This window comes from Hoplias malabaricus, chromosome 1 (assembly GCF_029633855.1).
Source record: "Hoplias malabaricus isolate fHopMal1 chromosome 1, fHopMal1.hap1, whole genome shotgun sequence".
In the NCBI taxonomy this organism is placed as follows: domain Eukaryota; kingdom Metazoa; phylum Chordata; class Actinopteri; order Characiformes; family Erythrinidae; genus Hoplias; species Hoplias malabaricus.
In genome coordinates this window covers 20,431,767-20,448,300 of record NC_089800.1, presented here as the reverse complement: position 1 = coordinate 20,448,300, position 16,534 = coordinate 20,431,767, and the positions used below count along the sequence as shown (strand labels likewise).

At 36.5% G+C, this 16,534-nt stretch overlaps 1 protein-coding gene across 1 annotated transcript; it reads left to right on the top strand.

Annotated features, from left to right (window-relative positions):
* Positions 1-1,026: 1,026 nt before the first annotated feature.
* On the top strand, positions 1,027-13,410 carry LOC136701935 (immunoglobulin kappa light chain-like). The gene is made up of 4 exons (XM_066676738.1): positions 1,027-1,320; positions 1,426-1,760; positions 11,604-11,667; positions 12,935-13,410. Exons 1-4 carry the CDS (start codon positions 1,272-1,274, stop codon positions 13,243-13,245), a joined length of 759 nt encoding a protein of 252 aa, XP_066532835.1. The 5' UTR covers positions 1,027-1,271; the 3' UTR covers positions 13,246-13,410.
* The last annotated feature ends 3,124 nt before the right edge of the window (positions 13,411-16,534 follow it).

The following is a 16,534-nucleotide window of genomic DNA, read 5'->3' as shown; positions in this document are numbered from 1 at the left end:
TTCAGGTCACAGATTTTAAATGGGATTAATCAACCAATTTTTTTTTATGTTTGTCAACTGCAGTGGCATGGAGGACAAACACTGATTCCACCAGGGATTAGAATGTAAACATTTATTTTTATTTTATTTAGTTTTTGGTTAAAATTAAATGATCATAACCCAGTATTATTAATTTCCCTTTTTTCTCAAATAACAAAGTCACAGTTTGTATCACAGATATAAAATAAAAATAAATGTAAAATGCAATAATAAAAGTAAAATAAAATTTAAAAACACTTTTACTTTGGAAATATTCAGTTTCAGGTCATCTCTGCTTACCATATTTTCTTATATGTCAAGGCCAATCATTTGTGCTCGTTGTTAGTCAGTGGAGAACTTGTTCTTTATTTATTGCCTGAAAGCACAAAGCACAATAAGTTGATCAATTTACAAACTGACCTCTAGATGGAGACACAGAACGCCTACAGTTCCTCTTGAAAACTGTAATCATTTTCAACGTCACATTTTTGATAAAAGTATTTATTTTAGTCGTAAAATTATTTAATAAATGCTAAAGTAAAAACAGTAATAAAAATATCATGTGTTTGAGTATGTATTACAAAATACTAAATGAGAAATAAAATAATAAAAAAATAATTGTAACAAATAATGCTTTAAAACTTAAAAAATAAAGCTTGTGAATAAATCCTGTTGTCTTAATTTACTGCAGACAATGATGTTTTCATCAGATAATTTTCTGCCAATATCATTAACTGACACATACTGCATGAATAAAAACATAACAACGACAATAACAATAAATAAATTATTATATTTTAATTATATATATATTATAAATTAATTATATATAATTAATTTATAATATACAGCTTCGGGCCACTTGTGATACACAAACATTAATGGCTACTAAAATGTTTTGTATAAATAATAAATGCAGCAGTTCTTTTGGGTAAATATTTTGTTCCCTTTTCTCCAGAACAGTTAATGCTAATGCTAATGATATTTAGCAGCCGTTTTAGTGCCTGAGTGAAAAATCCAAAGAAGAGCAAAGAAGTTTCTTTCATTTGTTTGATTAAACTACATTCAGTGACTTAGCAGAAAAGAAAGCAGAGAAAATACAGACCTATTTAGTTCTCTGAAAAAAAGCATTTCCATAAAAAGTGAACAGTTTGCATATACAGTGAATGCATCAGTGCTCTCAGAGTCTTTATAGCCTTGGGAGTGGGATAATTTGTCTCTAGCAGTTCGTCTTCCTGACAACAAGAACAGCAATGGCTTTGATTATCATCTTTATTTTGGCTCTTTTGAACTGCATCAAAGGTACTGTTGGTCTAATAATCACTGTGTGTTCTTAAAATGTACTCCTTTCAAAACCAGGCTATGAGACTTCCTTTATAAATCTCAGCTTTCCATCTTATTTTCCAGAGTCCAGCGCAGAAGCTACCATTGCTCAGTCTCCTTCTGTGGTACTTGTAGAAGCAGGACAAGATGTGGTAATAAACTGTAAAACAAGTCTCCATATTGGACGCCTTTCAGATGGCGACTGCAAATCATGTGCACACTGGTACTATCAGAGAAGTGGAAGCATACCTAAAGTGCTGATCAAATCCATCAAAACGCGTCAGTCGGATACTCCATCTCGGTTCACTGGAGGTGGAAGTGAGCATGGGACTGAATTTACTCTGACCATCAGTGGGGTTCAAACTGAAGACTCAGGAGATTACTACTGTCAGAGTTACTTCTGGATCAACAGCAAAGGAGTGTTCACACAGTGATAAAGAGCTGTACAAAAACCTAGTCGTTTTTCGCTACATGCCCAGCAAATTATGTGCAATGTTCATCTGCCCAGAAGAGTATATAGGCAGTAACAGGCTTCTCTGGTATTAAGATAATTTTTGCTATATTCATCTTGCTATAAAAGAGTAAGTGTCAACATTTTTCCATGTATTTTCATTTTATATTCTCATTTTCCAGATTCTGGAGATCTGGATTTTGTTTCTTACAAACCAACAACAAAAGGCCTTATAAACACCCATTAAAGGCAACAATGATGTTTTGGGGGAACTGCTGTTCTCTCTGGTTTGTTAATGTTCCGATCCTAAATTTAATTCCCACAGATACTCATTTGTAACTCGAGTTATTTAGTTTCCAGATGCCACTGGAATTTATTTTTCATACAAAACTGCAATCTGTTACTGAAAAAAAAACAGTTTAAGTAACAAATCACCTTAATAAAGTGACAAATTAGACACTGAATTGTTTGAAGGCATCTTTGAAGCTCAAAGTTTGTTGAGTGCCATGTCACTTCTGTCTCCACATTTGTTGTGGACTGAAACATCAACGTTCAGTGGAACAGTGAAAGAACTGTGGTTTCTGGAAGATAGCATGGTGAAACATGTCCTGTGTCTCATGCATCACTGCTTTGGGTGTGTAGTAGCCAATAAGGTATAAGCCTTCCCAGAACAGAGCAGTGAGAAATGTGCCCAAGGTGACTTTGACTCATTTGTTTCTTGAGAAAATATGGCATCATTTTTTAATATTAATTCTTTGTAATACAACATGGTTTTCTCAAACCTGCCTATGTTCTTCCGTCTTCCGTTAAACATCTTAGTTTTATTAAAGTTATGTGGTTTCTGCAAATACAGGAATAATGGAAAGATTGAAACAGAATACAGTAAACACACTTTTCACACTAATTCAAATCACATGGAATTAAAGGTGCAGTTAATGATTGTAATGGAGTATTTTTACTCAACTCCAAACGTTGAAAAGCACGAACCGAAATGAGGACGCTGCTCTATTCCTGCAACATAAGTGGGTAATATTTACTTATTTTTGCTGTTTCAGATCACTTAAGGTGGAAATGTCTCCAACCTCAGGAGATGGCTAACTGCTTTAGCGACTGTGCTACAAAACTAAACAACTCCAGTTACAGATGAGTTTCCGTGGGAATTCAAACAGTGAATAAACCCTTACAGACACGTTATACTTCAGACACATATAAACAACTAATTTCTTCCCACTCAAACACACCGTTCCACCTTAAAAGACGCTTAGCTTCAGAATGTAAACGAGCAGATAGGACTGCGGTTAGCCACAATCGTAGATGTTCACAATGAAAAAACCTGAACACTCAACAACTTTGGTTCTACAAGGGTTCTTTATTAAAAGGAATGTTTCTATATAGAACCATGAGCACTTGCAGAGCTCTTTGCATGTTTAAAGTGTTCTTTGTAAAGGAGATCTTCAGGTTGAAGGAGAATGTGCTATAGATGTTTGTATACAGCACCCTTCAGAAAAGACTTCTATACAGTGCCAAAATATACAGGGACTACTGTATGAAGCATTTTCAGAAATGTGTGTTTGAAATTAAAGTTGCAGAATGTCTTGTCTGATTGAGTACATATTAATCTGATTTATTCATTCATTAATGTGTTTATTTATTTATTTTTAATTTAATGAATTATTTGAATAGTGAAATTAGTCACTGGGTGTCATGGAGGCATGAAAGGTAATGTTGTGACACAAAGCTCCAGGGTTATGGACAAACGAGTTCAGTGAGTTCAGACATTGCCCTGGGTCTCAGTGTATGTCAATGTACTATAAATAATTGTCTACACAGGTGTGTTCATGTTGTGTTTCTGTTTTGTACTCAATGACCCCATGTAGAAGCTATGACTCTGATCAGCATAATGCAGCTACAGAGGTTTAATTAAATAAAAAAGCTGGTCTGTTTGGCTTTAAAATAACACACTTTCACTGTATCATCAGGCAACTACCAAGCCCTTGTTGAATTTATCAGGGCGTGTTAGTGCTGTATTGTGCTAAATAGTGCTGTGGCCCTCTTGGAAAAAACATCACATCTACAAAAACATCCACTACAGGTTCATACATGTTATGAGTTGAACATTTCAGTACTTTCAAATATTTTTCATATGCAAATTACAGTATTTATCATAAATGGTCAGAAAATGACTCACACTAACAAACTGTAACACACACTAAAATACTCACATTCTACAACCGTTGGGAAAGAAATCATGATAACTGATTCTGGATCCATAAAGTGTGCCAGCAAAGGGGGTGAACACATGTACACACACACATACACACAGGGGAAAACATTTAGACTGGTGCCAACTGCATCGCAGAAGACAGCTTTTACAAGCTATGAGTAAATGGAGCAACTTGTGGGCCTTTGACCATGGACAGAGAGTTGGAGCCTGGAGGTGTGGTGCCAGTGTTTCAGCAACAACTGCACTTGCGTAACAATGAGTTTCTGTGGAAGTTCAAACAGTGAATAAAAACTTACAGCCAGGTTTAACAGCTACGTACAAACAGCAGTTGTTCTTTTTTCCTTCCTCAAACATAACCTTACCTTAAAAGACGAGAAGCTTCTAAATGTAAACAAATGAGAACAGCATTTCCCCACAATAGTAGACATTGCATTTTAGACCACTGTCACAATAAATACATCATATTATATATTTTATAAGTACATTGCATTGCTATAAAGGTTATTTTGCATTCAGTTATGAAAACATTAGATCCATAACTCCTCTGATCCACAGCCCAGTACTGAGGGCTTTATACCCCTCTCACCCACTGAACCTGTGACTTTAGTCTGATATGCAGCACAATTTGATTTCATGTGTTTTTTCTGAGATAATAAATGGTGCATGCTTCCTTAAACAATGTGTCCATAATGGGTTTTGCTTACAATTGCAAAATTTCTTAATTATAAAATGTAATTCAATCATGTAGAAATACTGTGCAGCATTATATTACTTTTATCAGTGACTGTAGTTCAAAAGGTCAGGAAAAAGAGGACAGAAAAAAAAAAACGTTGCAGCACATAAAACCCACTGTGTCTACTGAGTCTGTTTTAGGGGTGTTTACAGTAAATCAATCATCTCAGAGCAGGACGCACCACATAAACCTGCCAATACCTATAAACCAGTGCCTGCAAATACAGAGTCACACCCAAATTGGTTACGAAAGGTAATTCAAAGTCAGTAATTTCTTGCCATGACAGATGAGCCTTATCTAAAAGGCAACATTTACCACACATCACACCCATATAACCATGAATTTGAGGACAAAAAGCTGTCTCAGTTAAGAAACCAACAAGCTTCTGCAGGAGAATTCCTCATTTGCCTTTAGGTCTAAGACATAGGACAACTGGTAAATCATGAGCTTTGCTTTAAAGCTCAGCTCCCTCTGCACAGGCATTACTATAATAGCAAAGATATAATCTACCAACCCATCCACCAGAAGACCCCCTGTACTTGTCTCTCCCTTGCTATCCTGTCCAAATTAATATTATGAACTGAAGTGGAGATAACGCTAAATTTTGGCAGAGCCCAGCATTAAAAGCAACTTTGTGGAGAACTGTAGTTTTCTCTAGTTTGTTTACATTCAGAAGCTCTGCGTCTTTGAAGGTGGAATGGTGTGTTTGAGGAGAATAACGACTGGTTTGTACGTGGCTGCAATGTAAATTGTCTTTAAGTTTTTATTCACTGTTTAAATTACCACAGAATCTCATTTGTAACTTGTTATAATAGTAGTAAACTTTAATGCAGTCTCCCGTTGCAGCACATAAAACATAAACCCACTGTGTCTACTGAGTCTGTTTTAGTGGTGTTTACAGTAAATCAATCATCTCAGAGCAGGACGCACCACATAAACCTGCCAATACCTATAAACCAGTGCCTGCAAATACAGAGTCACACGCAAATTGGTTATGAAAGGTAATTCAAAGGCAATCACTTCTTGCCATGAAAGATGAGCCTTATCTAAAAGGCAACATTTACCACACATCACACCCATATAACCATGCATTTCAGAAAAAAATGCTGTCTCACTGCTATTGCACAGGTAAGAAACCAACAACAGTAGTAAACTTTAATGCAGTCTCCTGAATTCAGAGTCAGTTCCACTTTAAGTAATCTACAACAGCAAAAATAAGACAATATTACCCATCTATTTTTCTGCCATGAGCAGAGAGATAGGAAGCCTAGCATGTCTGACTGAGCCGCGTTGTTGTTTTTTTACTCATTTACATTAAATTAAGAAAATTATGAATTTATAAAAAGGGTTTTTTGTTTTTAAATAAAATTGTGAATGTCATCTTTACCACAGAATAAGCCTGAGAGGTCCAGAGTGAGGGTGCAGTGAGTGGTAGAGAGTGGTCCTTGCGGTCATAAGAAAAAAGGAAATAAAAAACTATTTTAAATATATTCTGCGCACTTAATGAAAAGCAGCTCCACTTTGCATTAGCAGGACATGGTTCAGTGCACGGAGAGTATTTACAACCTTCCGAACAGCCTTAACACTTCATGAAGAAGAGGTGATCTTCAGGATTACAGAACAAGCAACAAAAATGACTTTCATCATCATCATCTCTGTCTGGACGCTCTTCAGCTGCATCCTAGGTATCGACAGATTCTGAGATTATTACATAAAGACTTTGTACTGATCTTTGTGAAACATAATTCTTTAATTTAACTTTTAATTAATACTTTTCTCAGAATATTCTGTTTATAAAGTAGCTTAGTTGCATAAATATATGGAATTATTTTCAGATCATTAGATAAAGTATTAAAATTGTAGGTCTTTAGTGAAACTTGTGGAAATGCAGTCACTTTATTAAACTAACGTTAATCTCTTTTAGGTTCCAAAGGAGATGTCACTGTGACACAAACTCCTTCAGTAGTGTCTGTGTCCTCAGGAGAAAATGTAAAAATAGTCTGTTCCTTTGGTTACTATACCACTGCTTGCTCTCCTGACTGTCTGTCCTGGTACCTACAAAAGCCTGGAGAAGCTCCTAAGCTCCTGATATACAAAGTGAGCAAACTCCAGTCTGGGATTTCCTCTCGATTCAGTGGCAGTAGTTCTGGGAGAGTGTTCACTCTCACCATCAGTGGAGTCCAGGCTGAAGATGCAGGTGACTACTACTGTTTTATCTCAAGCAGTGGTCCAGTGTTCACACAGTGATAGAAGGCAGTACAAAAACCTCCTTTACACTGCACAGTAAGGGCACTGGAGTATAACTATAAAGAATCTCTATAACCTGTGTTCTGAGGTTACAGACTGAGATGATGTAGTGTCTTGAAGTCTGAAATATTTCGGCATTATATTTATGTAAATAAACAAACATAATCGAGACAGTGCAGTGGCAGACTGTCTTAAGGATATAGCACAGACGTTTTTTAACATGTACTCAATAGATAGATAGATAGGAAACCCACGCAGACACAGGGAGAACACACCACACTCCTCACAGACAGTCACCCGGAGGAAAGCCACGCAGACACAGAGAGAACACACCTAACTCCTCACAGACAGTCACCCGGAGGAAACCCACGCAGACACAGAGAGAACACACCAAAGTCCTCACAGACAGTCACCCGGAGGAAACCCACGCAGACACAGAGAGAGCTATGACACAGGGACACTTAGCTTTTAAATTCCCTTTTGTATTCACAAAAAGGAACTGGTAAAAGTCATTCAAGTACAGGCTGCAGGGTGGATGACCCCATTCTTGTTATTCAGTAACAGTGCAATGCTCAAGTTTCAAAAACATACTTCTGTTTGGTTTAATAATGGTTTAGTTTACACAGTTATTGCAACAATACTAATGAAATGTGTCTGACATTTTAAGCCATTTGTGGGTGGACACACACACACAAGTTTAATTTGATTTAATTATTTTCTATTCAAATACCTTGCCATTTTTACAGTATTGAGTATGACTTTTTTATTCATTAAAGATGTATTTAGCCACTGAGGATGAAATATTTAAAATTAGTTTGTATTTTGTTGTTTAAGATTTAATACTGAGTTTGTTGTTGCATGGGTTTCCTCCGGGTGCTCCGGTTTCCTCCCACGCTCCAAAAACACATGTTGGTAGGTGGACTGGTGACTCAAAACTGTTCGTAGGTGTGAGTGTGTGAGTGAATGTGTGAATGTGTGACTGGCGCCCCCCTCCAGGGTGTGTACCCAGTGATTCCGGTTAGGCTCCGGACCCACCGCCGCCCTGAACTGGATAAGGGTTACAGACAATGAATGAATGAATGTTATTGTCCTAACATTAAAAATACTGTGAAATTGCAGTCTTTGACTGGAAAATTACTTTGCATTTAACAACATTAAGCACATCTCTGCTGAGAATCAGATTAAATCTCTACACCATAAATCAGTATATGACAGGGCAGTCCACAGAAGTGGTATGTATTATGTTGCCTAAAGGTTCTGCTGATATTATGCCTATAATACATTACTTTGTGTAAGTTTGTAAATAAAAACAAATACTTTATGTTGATTTCAGAACCAAAACTATAAAAATCTTTTATTGTTTTAAAAAAACACAACAAATTATTTTGAGTACATTTCCTGTACATTTTCATGCTGTAAGGTTAATTACTAAAGGTGCTAGACATGAGAAGGTTTAGTGAACCAGTGGTGCTAGTTTCAGTCTGTATAATGTGGTCTCCCTCAGTGTGGGTTTCGCCTCTCTCTGTCGTCGTAAGGTTAATTCCTAAAAATGCTAGACATGACAAGGTTCAGTGAGCAGTACATATTATAAGTTTCAGTACATATTATATGGTCTTTCTCGGTTTTGCTTTAACTTTCACTATATTGCCTTTAGCAGAGGAATCCGAAATTCAAAAACTCATACTAATATTTAAAACACAACCTACAATTTGTTTTATAACGTAATATTTCAGAGAACGCAGCTCGATCCCTGAATATTCTAAATATAATTTTATTATAATTTTGTCATATTGTTTTCTGTACAGTTCTTAACCCATTCTGACATTCCCATGTGTTTATTTGATGTCATTTACTTATTATTATTATTATTATTATTATTATTATTATTAATTTACCTTTTTTCTTAATTAAGTTATTTATTTATTTATTTATATTATCATTTGTTGTCATTTATCTCTTTAGAGAGAAGTATTCTTCAGTATAAATTTATAAAGTTACATTTTTTTAAATTCCTGAGACAACCTTTTTTATATTTGTAATTCATTTCATTTATGTTATTAAACTGGTTTCTGTATATGTAAAATATTTGCCAGTTTATTAATTAATTAATTAATTCATTCATTCATTCATTGTCTGTAGCCCTTATCCAGTTCAGGGCAGCGGTGGGTCCAGAGCCGACCCAGAATCACTGGACGCAAGGCAGGAACACACCCTGGAGGGGGCACCAGTCCTTCACAGGGCGACACACACTCACACCTATGGACACTTTTGAGTCACCAATCCACCTACCAACGTGTGTTTTTGGAGCGTGGGAGGAAACCGGACCACCCGGAGGAAACCAACGCAGACACAGGGAGAACACACAACACTCCTCACAGACAGTCACCCGGAGAAAACCCACGCAGACACAGAGAGAACACACCACACTCCTCACATACAGTTACCCGGAGGAAACCCACGCAGACACAGGGAGAACACACCACACTCCTCACAGACAGTTACACGAAGGAAACCTACGCAGACACAGGGAGAACACACCACACTCCTCACAGACAGTCACCCGGAGGAAAGCCACGCAGACACAGGGAGAACACACAACACTCCTCACAAACAGTCACCCGGAGGAAACCCAGCAGACACAGGGAGAACACACCACACTCCTCACAAACAGTCACCCGGAGGAAACCCAGCAGACACAGAGAGAACACACCACACTCCTCACAGAGAGTTACCCAGAGGAAACCAACGCAGACACAGGGAGAACACACAACACTCCTCACAGACAGTCACCCGGAGGAAACCCACGCAGACACAGGGAGAACACACCACACTCCTCACAAACAGTCACCCGGAGGAAACCCAGCAGACACAGAGAGAACACACCACACTCCTCACAGAGAGTTACCCAGAGGAAACCAACGCAGACACAGGGAGAACACACAACACTCCTCACAGACAGTCACCCGGAGGAAACCCACGCAGACACAGAGAGAACACACCACACTCCTCACAGACAGTTACCCGGAGGAAACCCACACAGACACAGGGAGAACACACAACACTCCTCACAGACAGTCACCTGGAGTGGGTCTCGAACCCACAACCTCCAGGACCTTGGAGCTGTGACAGAGACACTACCTGCTGCTCCACCGTGCCACCCCACTGTAATGAATTATTCCTAAATAAATGAACTAAATTTAGAACAAAAATAATAATAGTGATAATACTTCTAAAAATGTATAAAGTATGTATAAAAGTAAGTAATGTATAAAGTGAAATGCATATTAATTTAGATGTCACTCCTTTCAGACTTCATACATGGATATGACATTTTGCTTTTAATATAAATTCAGTCTTTCACAGGGCGACACACACTCACACCTATGGACACTTTTGAGTCGCCAATCCACCTACCAACGTGTGTTTTTGTAGCGTGGAAGGAAACCGGAGCACCCGGAGGAAACCAACGCAGACACAGGGAGAACACACAACACTCCTCACAGACAGTCACCCAGAGAAAACCCACGCAGACACAGAGAGAACACACCACACTCCTCACATACAGTTACCCGGAGGAAACCCACGCAGACACAGGGAGAACACACAACACTCCTCACAGACAGTTACCCGAAGGAAACCCACGCAGACACAGGGAGAACACACCACACTCCTCACAGAGAGTTACCCGGAGGAAACCAACGCAGACACAGGGAGAACACACAACACTCCTCACAGACAGTCACCCGGAGGAAACCCATGCAGACACAGGGAGAACACACCACACTCCTCACAAACAGTCACCCGGAGGAAACCCAGCAGACACAGAGAGAACACACCACACTCCTCACAGACAGTTACCCGAAGGAAACCCACGCAGACACAGGGAGAACACACCACACTCCTCACAGAGAGTTACCCGGAGGAAACCAACGCAGACACAGGGAGAACACACAACACTCCTCACAGACAGTCACCCAGAGGAAACCCACACAGACACAGAGAGAACACACCACACTCCTCACAGACAGTTACCCGGAGGAAACCCACGCAGACACAAAGAGAACACACCACACTCCTCACAGAGAGTTACCTGGAGGAAACCCACGCAGACACAGGGAGAACACCACACTCTTCACAAACAGTCACCCGGAGGAAACCCACGCAGACACAGAGAGAACACACCACACTCCTCACAGACAGTTACCCGGAGGAAACCCACACAGACACAGGGAGAACACACAACATCCAGGACCTTGGAGCTGTGACAGAGACACTACCTGCTGCTCCACCGTGCCACCCCAGTTTAATGAATTATTCCTAAATAAATGAACTACATTTAGAACAAAAATAATAATAGTGATAATACTTCTAAAAATGTATAAAGTGAAATGCATATTAATTTAGATATCACTCCTTTCAGACTTCATACATGGATATGACATTTTGCTTTTAATATAAATTCACCATGTACAAATGGATCTATATTTGCATAAAGTCATAAAATTTTTACCAGGAAATTAAGATAATTAAGTTGTTGTTATTTGACATTTGTTTCACAGCAGCTGGTGATGGTTTGGTTCATGTTTCTGTGTCAGGTTTTTGTACAGACACATGTGCTGTTTGTATCACTGTGGTACACTTTCGGTGGTGGGACGAGACTTGATGTTGGAAGTGAGTAAAATTTTCTCTTTTTATTATTAAACTGATACATTTATAATAAAGGCATAATTGAGATGGTCATTCTTATTTCATTGTTTTTTCTTCTTTATCACCGTTAACCTGATGTACAGTTAATAATTTAAATCCTTATTTTTAAGAATGATATATAATAATAAAATATAAATATGAAAACATATATATCATACATCAGAAATGTTCAAATTTATTCACTAATTGTTAAAAAATAGTTTAAATAATAAAAGTTTAAATTATATTTAATTTAGCATTATATATGGACTGTATTTAATAACATAATATTACAATGTTTATGATGGTATCAGATATATAAATTTGTGCTTTGTATAGTTTTTATTTGAACAGAATTATATATTAACTACTATGGCGACACTATGTAAAAAGTCCCACAAGTTTACATACGTTTTTGTGTATACAGTCAGTATTACTAATGTGAATACTTTTGTTTATTATTATATCATAAATATATAATATATGATATACACCAACATACATATCGTCATGGAAATATCTGAATACCTGTACTTGAATTACAATTTTTATTTTAAGAAAAATATGCTATTTCTCTAAAGAGAGCACTCTTCAGCAAATAAAAAATAAAAAAAAAAATAAATAAATAAATAAATATATGAAAATAAATGCAGTTTACTAAATTGTTAAGTTTTTGTGGAAATATTCAGCAAATGTTATATTGTTAAATGTTTTAATGTTTACTATTTTATTATGTTATACATAAATAAGTGTTTTTATATGTTTTATTTATAAAGTAAATAAACAAAAGTTATAATTAGCAGAACACACACACATTTAATTTGTTCCCTGTAGAAAATGGGACCACACTAAAGTTTGCAATACACTTTTACAAATAGTTACTGAATAAATATATATATTTTAAGATATATTTTCTTTTAAGAATAAAAGAAATTGTTTTTTTATTAAATTTTAAATATCTTAAATTACATGTTATATAACGTACATCGTCTGTTTTTAAATCTCACTTTAAGTTGTATTTTTATTCGTTGGTTTTGATTCTGTATAAGACTTATTAATATTTCTGTTTTTATGTTATTTATATCAGGTTTATATTGGGTTTTATCTCTTGTATGTTTTGTTTCACAGCACTTTGTTGGACAGCTTTTGTTGTTTTTTAAATGAGCTTCATAAATAAACTGACATTAACAAATTAAAAACTAATAAAACGTTACACGTGCAGAAAAGGTATAATACACTCTCTGTTTTACAGAAACTACCACTCCTGCACTCACAGTCCTGCCTCCCTCCACCGAAGAGCTGAGCAGAGAACACAGGGCTACGGTGACCTGCTTCGCCCAGAAGGGCTTCCCTTCAGACTGGACACTGGGCTGGAAAGTAAATGGCAAAAGCAGAGGTCAGCAGACTAGCCCTGGCGTCCTGCAGCAGGATGGTTTGTACAGCTGGGGCAGCACACTGACCCTAACTCAGCAGGAATGGGAGAGAGGAGACTCGGTGCAATGTGAGGCTACTCGCAGCGGCCAGTCGGCCCTCGCTGAGGCCAGCAGAGTGCAGTGTGTTTAGCAGAATTTTCTTGATGCTACATTTATCTTGCTCATGGCTCAGATTGGTTTTAATTTTGCTTAACCTTAAGTATCCAATATAAACTGTTGTCTTATTGGTTTATTTGCTCTTAATATAATTCAGATTTAGCACAACTGTATTTAGACATTTAGACTTTTAACATTTGATGCTGCTTTTGATGCATTAGACCACAATAAAGATCAATAAAGATTCAAAAATGTGCTTGATTTCTTCATACGCTGTCTTTTCAAATACTTGGAACTTGTATCTGCCCAGTAGTAAACAACAGAAGTAATATAATAACACTCAGATGTGGTATTTTATAAATAGACTGCTGATCATTGAGCCACAAGAACACCTGCTGGTTTACTGCATTATGTTCTGATGAAATCCCTAAGGGTGAACATTAAAAAAATGCCTAGAGAAATGAGAGTTCTCAGTAGTCTAGTAGAACGGTTAAAAGAAAGACACACCCAAATGATTTATGTCCACAAATGGGTAGAAAAACACAATATTTCTTCCGAAATCACAAATATTAATTGGGTATTTCTCTCTAATTAGCTATAGTATACGCTTATGTTCTTATATGTATTTCAATATTACATAACACATAAATATTAGCAAGACCAAGTACTGATCAAACACTACTCTAACTCAACCTAAATTATGGGCTGGAGCTTCATCAGTGCAGTGCTGGATGGTTTCATGCCCCTGTAGCTAATGTTTATTAATATGAATGGTGACGGTATGCTTATCTTCAGCTTTTTTGCAGATTTAGAATTTTCTATTATATACTGTGCACCTTAAATTACCCATAACCAGAATACGTGTCTGCATGTTCTGCATATCATCATTGTCCAACCAAAAACATGTATCTCCCAAAATAGTAACATTTCCGAAGAATGAAACAATAAATTCTTAACTTTCAAAGGAAGTCAATGTAAAAAGATTTTATTTCAGTAATTTTGAGCATTTTGGTTGGTTCATTCATCATTAAATGTACACATGGTGTGAAGGAGAGCTGCTGTGTTCATGTGCTATATTAAACTAAACATCTACAAAAATGAAGATAGGTGTTTTTAATTGGGCAGTGATATATAATGTATACTTGATAGGAAAATGAGTGTCTGAAAGTAGGGTTTCCATTTGTACATTTTTCACTAATGACATCTGCCTTTTCTCAACTGTACAAGAGCACAAAGTTTTACTGAGATGGGAAGATAAATGCACTGGACTGTGTTGAAATCAAGAAAAATATGAACATAAATTATAAAAATATACTAAATATGAGAAATCTCATTTTCACAGTATGGTTTGCATACTCCAGCCACTTGGGGTGCTGTTATTTTAGCCCCATGTTCATCATTAATAAATAAATAAATAAATAAACAGCATTAATGCATTTTCTATTAATTTACATTTACATTAGTCATCTTACCACTTTAGTCCAAGAAGAACATTTCCCAAACTCATTAATGTCTGATATCAGTTCACATCACTCTACGCTTAATTTGAGCATGTGTTAAACACTATTCTGTACATATTCATTTTGATTAATTAGGAGGACCAATGTAGCAACCATTTCAGGTTTCAGGTTCTGTTGAATACTCTGGGGAGCAGCTCACATCTGGTGACAGTGCTGCACTATTCTGGGCACCGCTGAACCAGGTCAATGCAAATGTGTGTTTCATAACCCATTTGCAGTTTCAGTGCTTGACTAACTGAAGTCATTTTAATACCGAGCGGACAGATTTAATTTCTTGACCTTACTCACTGGGGTATGGATTAAGACATATACAGATGCAATTGTAGGTTTAATTTTTAAAAGGAAATAAATAAATAAACATTAATAATAATAGTGATGTTTAAATGTTTGTTTTTGTGTACTATGTGTTGGTGTTTCCATGATCTCTGTTTGAGTGTGAGAAGCATTTACATGGAATACACTCTTTGTTGCTGCTAAAGTTGAGAAATGATTAATTAAGCTCTTCATTAACTCACTAAAATTTAGTTTTTTAATCATTTTCCAGATGTATGGTGTCAGATAATGGCAAAAAGTCCATTTAAAATATGCCACCCAAACTTTAAACTTGACTAAACAGAAATTAACATGAATTGAGATGAGAACTATTCTGCTGTTGGAGTCTACTTCCCTATGGTGACTGAAAAGACTTAATACTATTCTTATTTGGAACAAGTGCTTGAGATGCAGCTTTCCATTAAACTTTGCTTTGATGCTAATGCTACAAATGGTTCTTTGAATGATGCTATAGAAGAACTATTTTTGGTTCCATAACGAACCATGTTTGCTGAAGGCGTGCGAGTGTGAAGAACTTATTAAAGGTTATAAAAATATATTCATTTGATGTAAAGGTTGTATACCAATTTAAAATGTATTAGCAAAAGATGGTTCTAACATGGAAACAAATGTGATTCTTCTACTGCAATCACTCAAATAACCCTTTTTAGCACTTTTATTTTAAAGAGATTGTCTATGATTGTTACGTTCAGAAGATCCGCGTTTTTTAAGGTGGAATGGTATGTTTGAGGGGCAGATATTTGGAGACATTTCCACCCTAAGTGATCCGAAACAACAAAAACTTTTATAGGTTTAAGTCATGGTGACGTTCAAGTTCAGATACTGAATGATACTGCCACCTACTGGACACGGGCAGGAACGTACACATATATGGTGTCATTTACTTGAACGTGTGCTGGGTAAGGATTAAATGCCATCATCCCACAACCACCACCAAGGAGTCTACGGAGAACATGCTGTTTCTAAGTGCCAAGTGAGTAAATAGTAAACGTATACATTCATAAACTTTCAAGATATTTCAACACTTCCAAAAATCAAACACATTCTTATTGTGAAACTGCCTGCCTTTGTTAATAGTACGTTCTTTAAAAAACTAAATGAAAACTACATTTGTAACATGAATGACTGGTGTTCTCCTCTTTACCTGTCTAAACGGCGTGTAGGTATTTTGATCACAATTATGCAGTGATTAAAAATTATGCAAAAAATTATGAAGGTAACCACCATCTGCATCAATTCTGGACACAAAGTTAAATATAAAATATATAACTTCACAGCTGTAGCACAGAGTAATATGAAATCTGCAAATCAGGTATATATTTATTTATTAATTTTTTTAACCAAATGGTGGTTCATGTTGAAAATCTAAGGGGGGCATGAGTTGTGGACTTTTCCCTGAAGGTTCAGCATTAAATGTAATTTCATGCTAGTGTTTTGTATCTAAAAGAAAAGTCTGAAATTCAAGTCCTT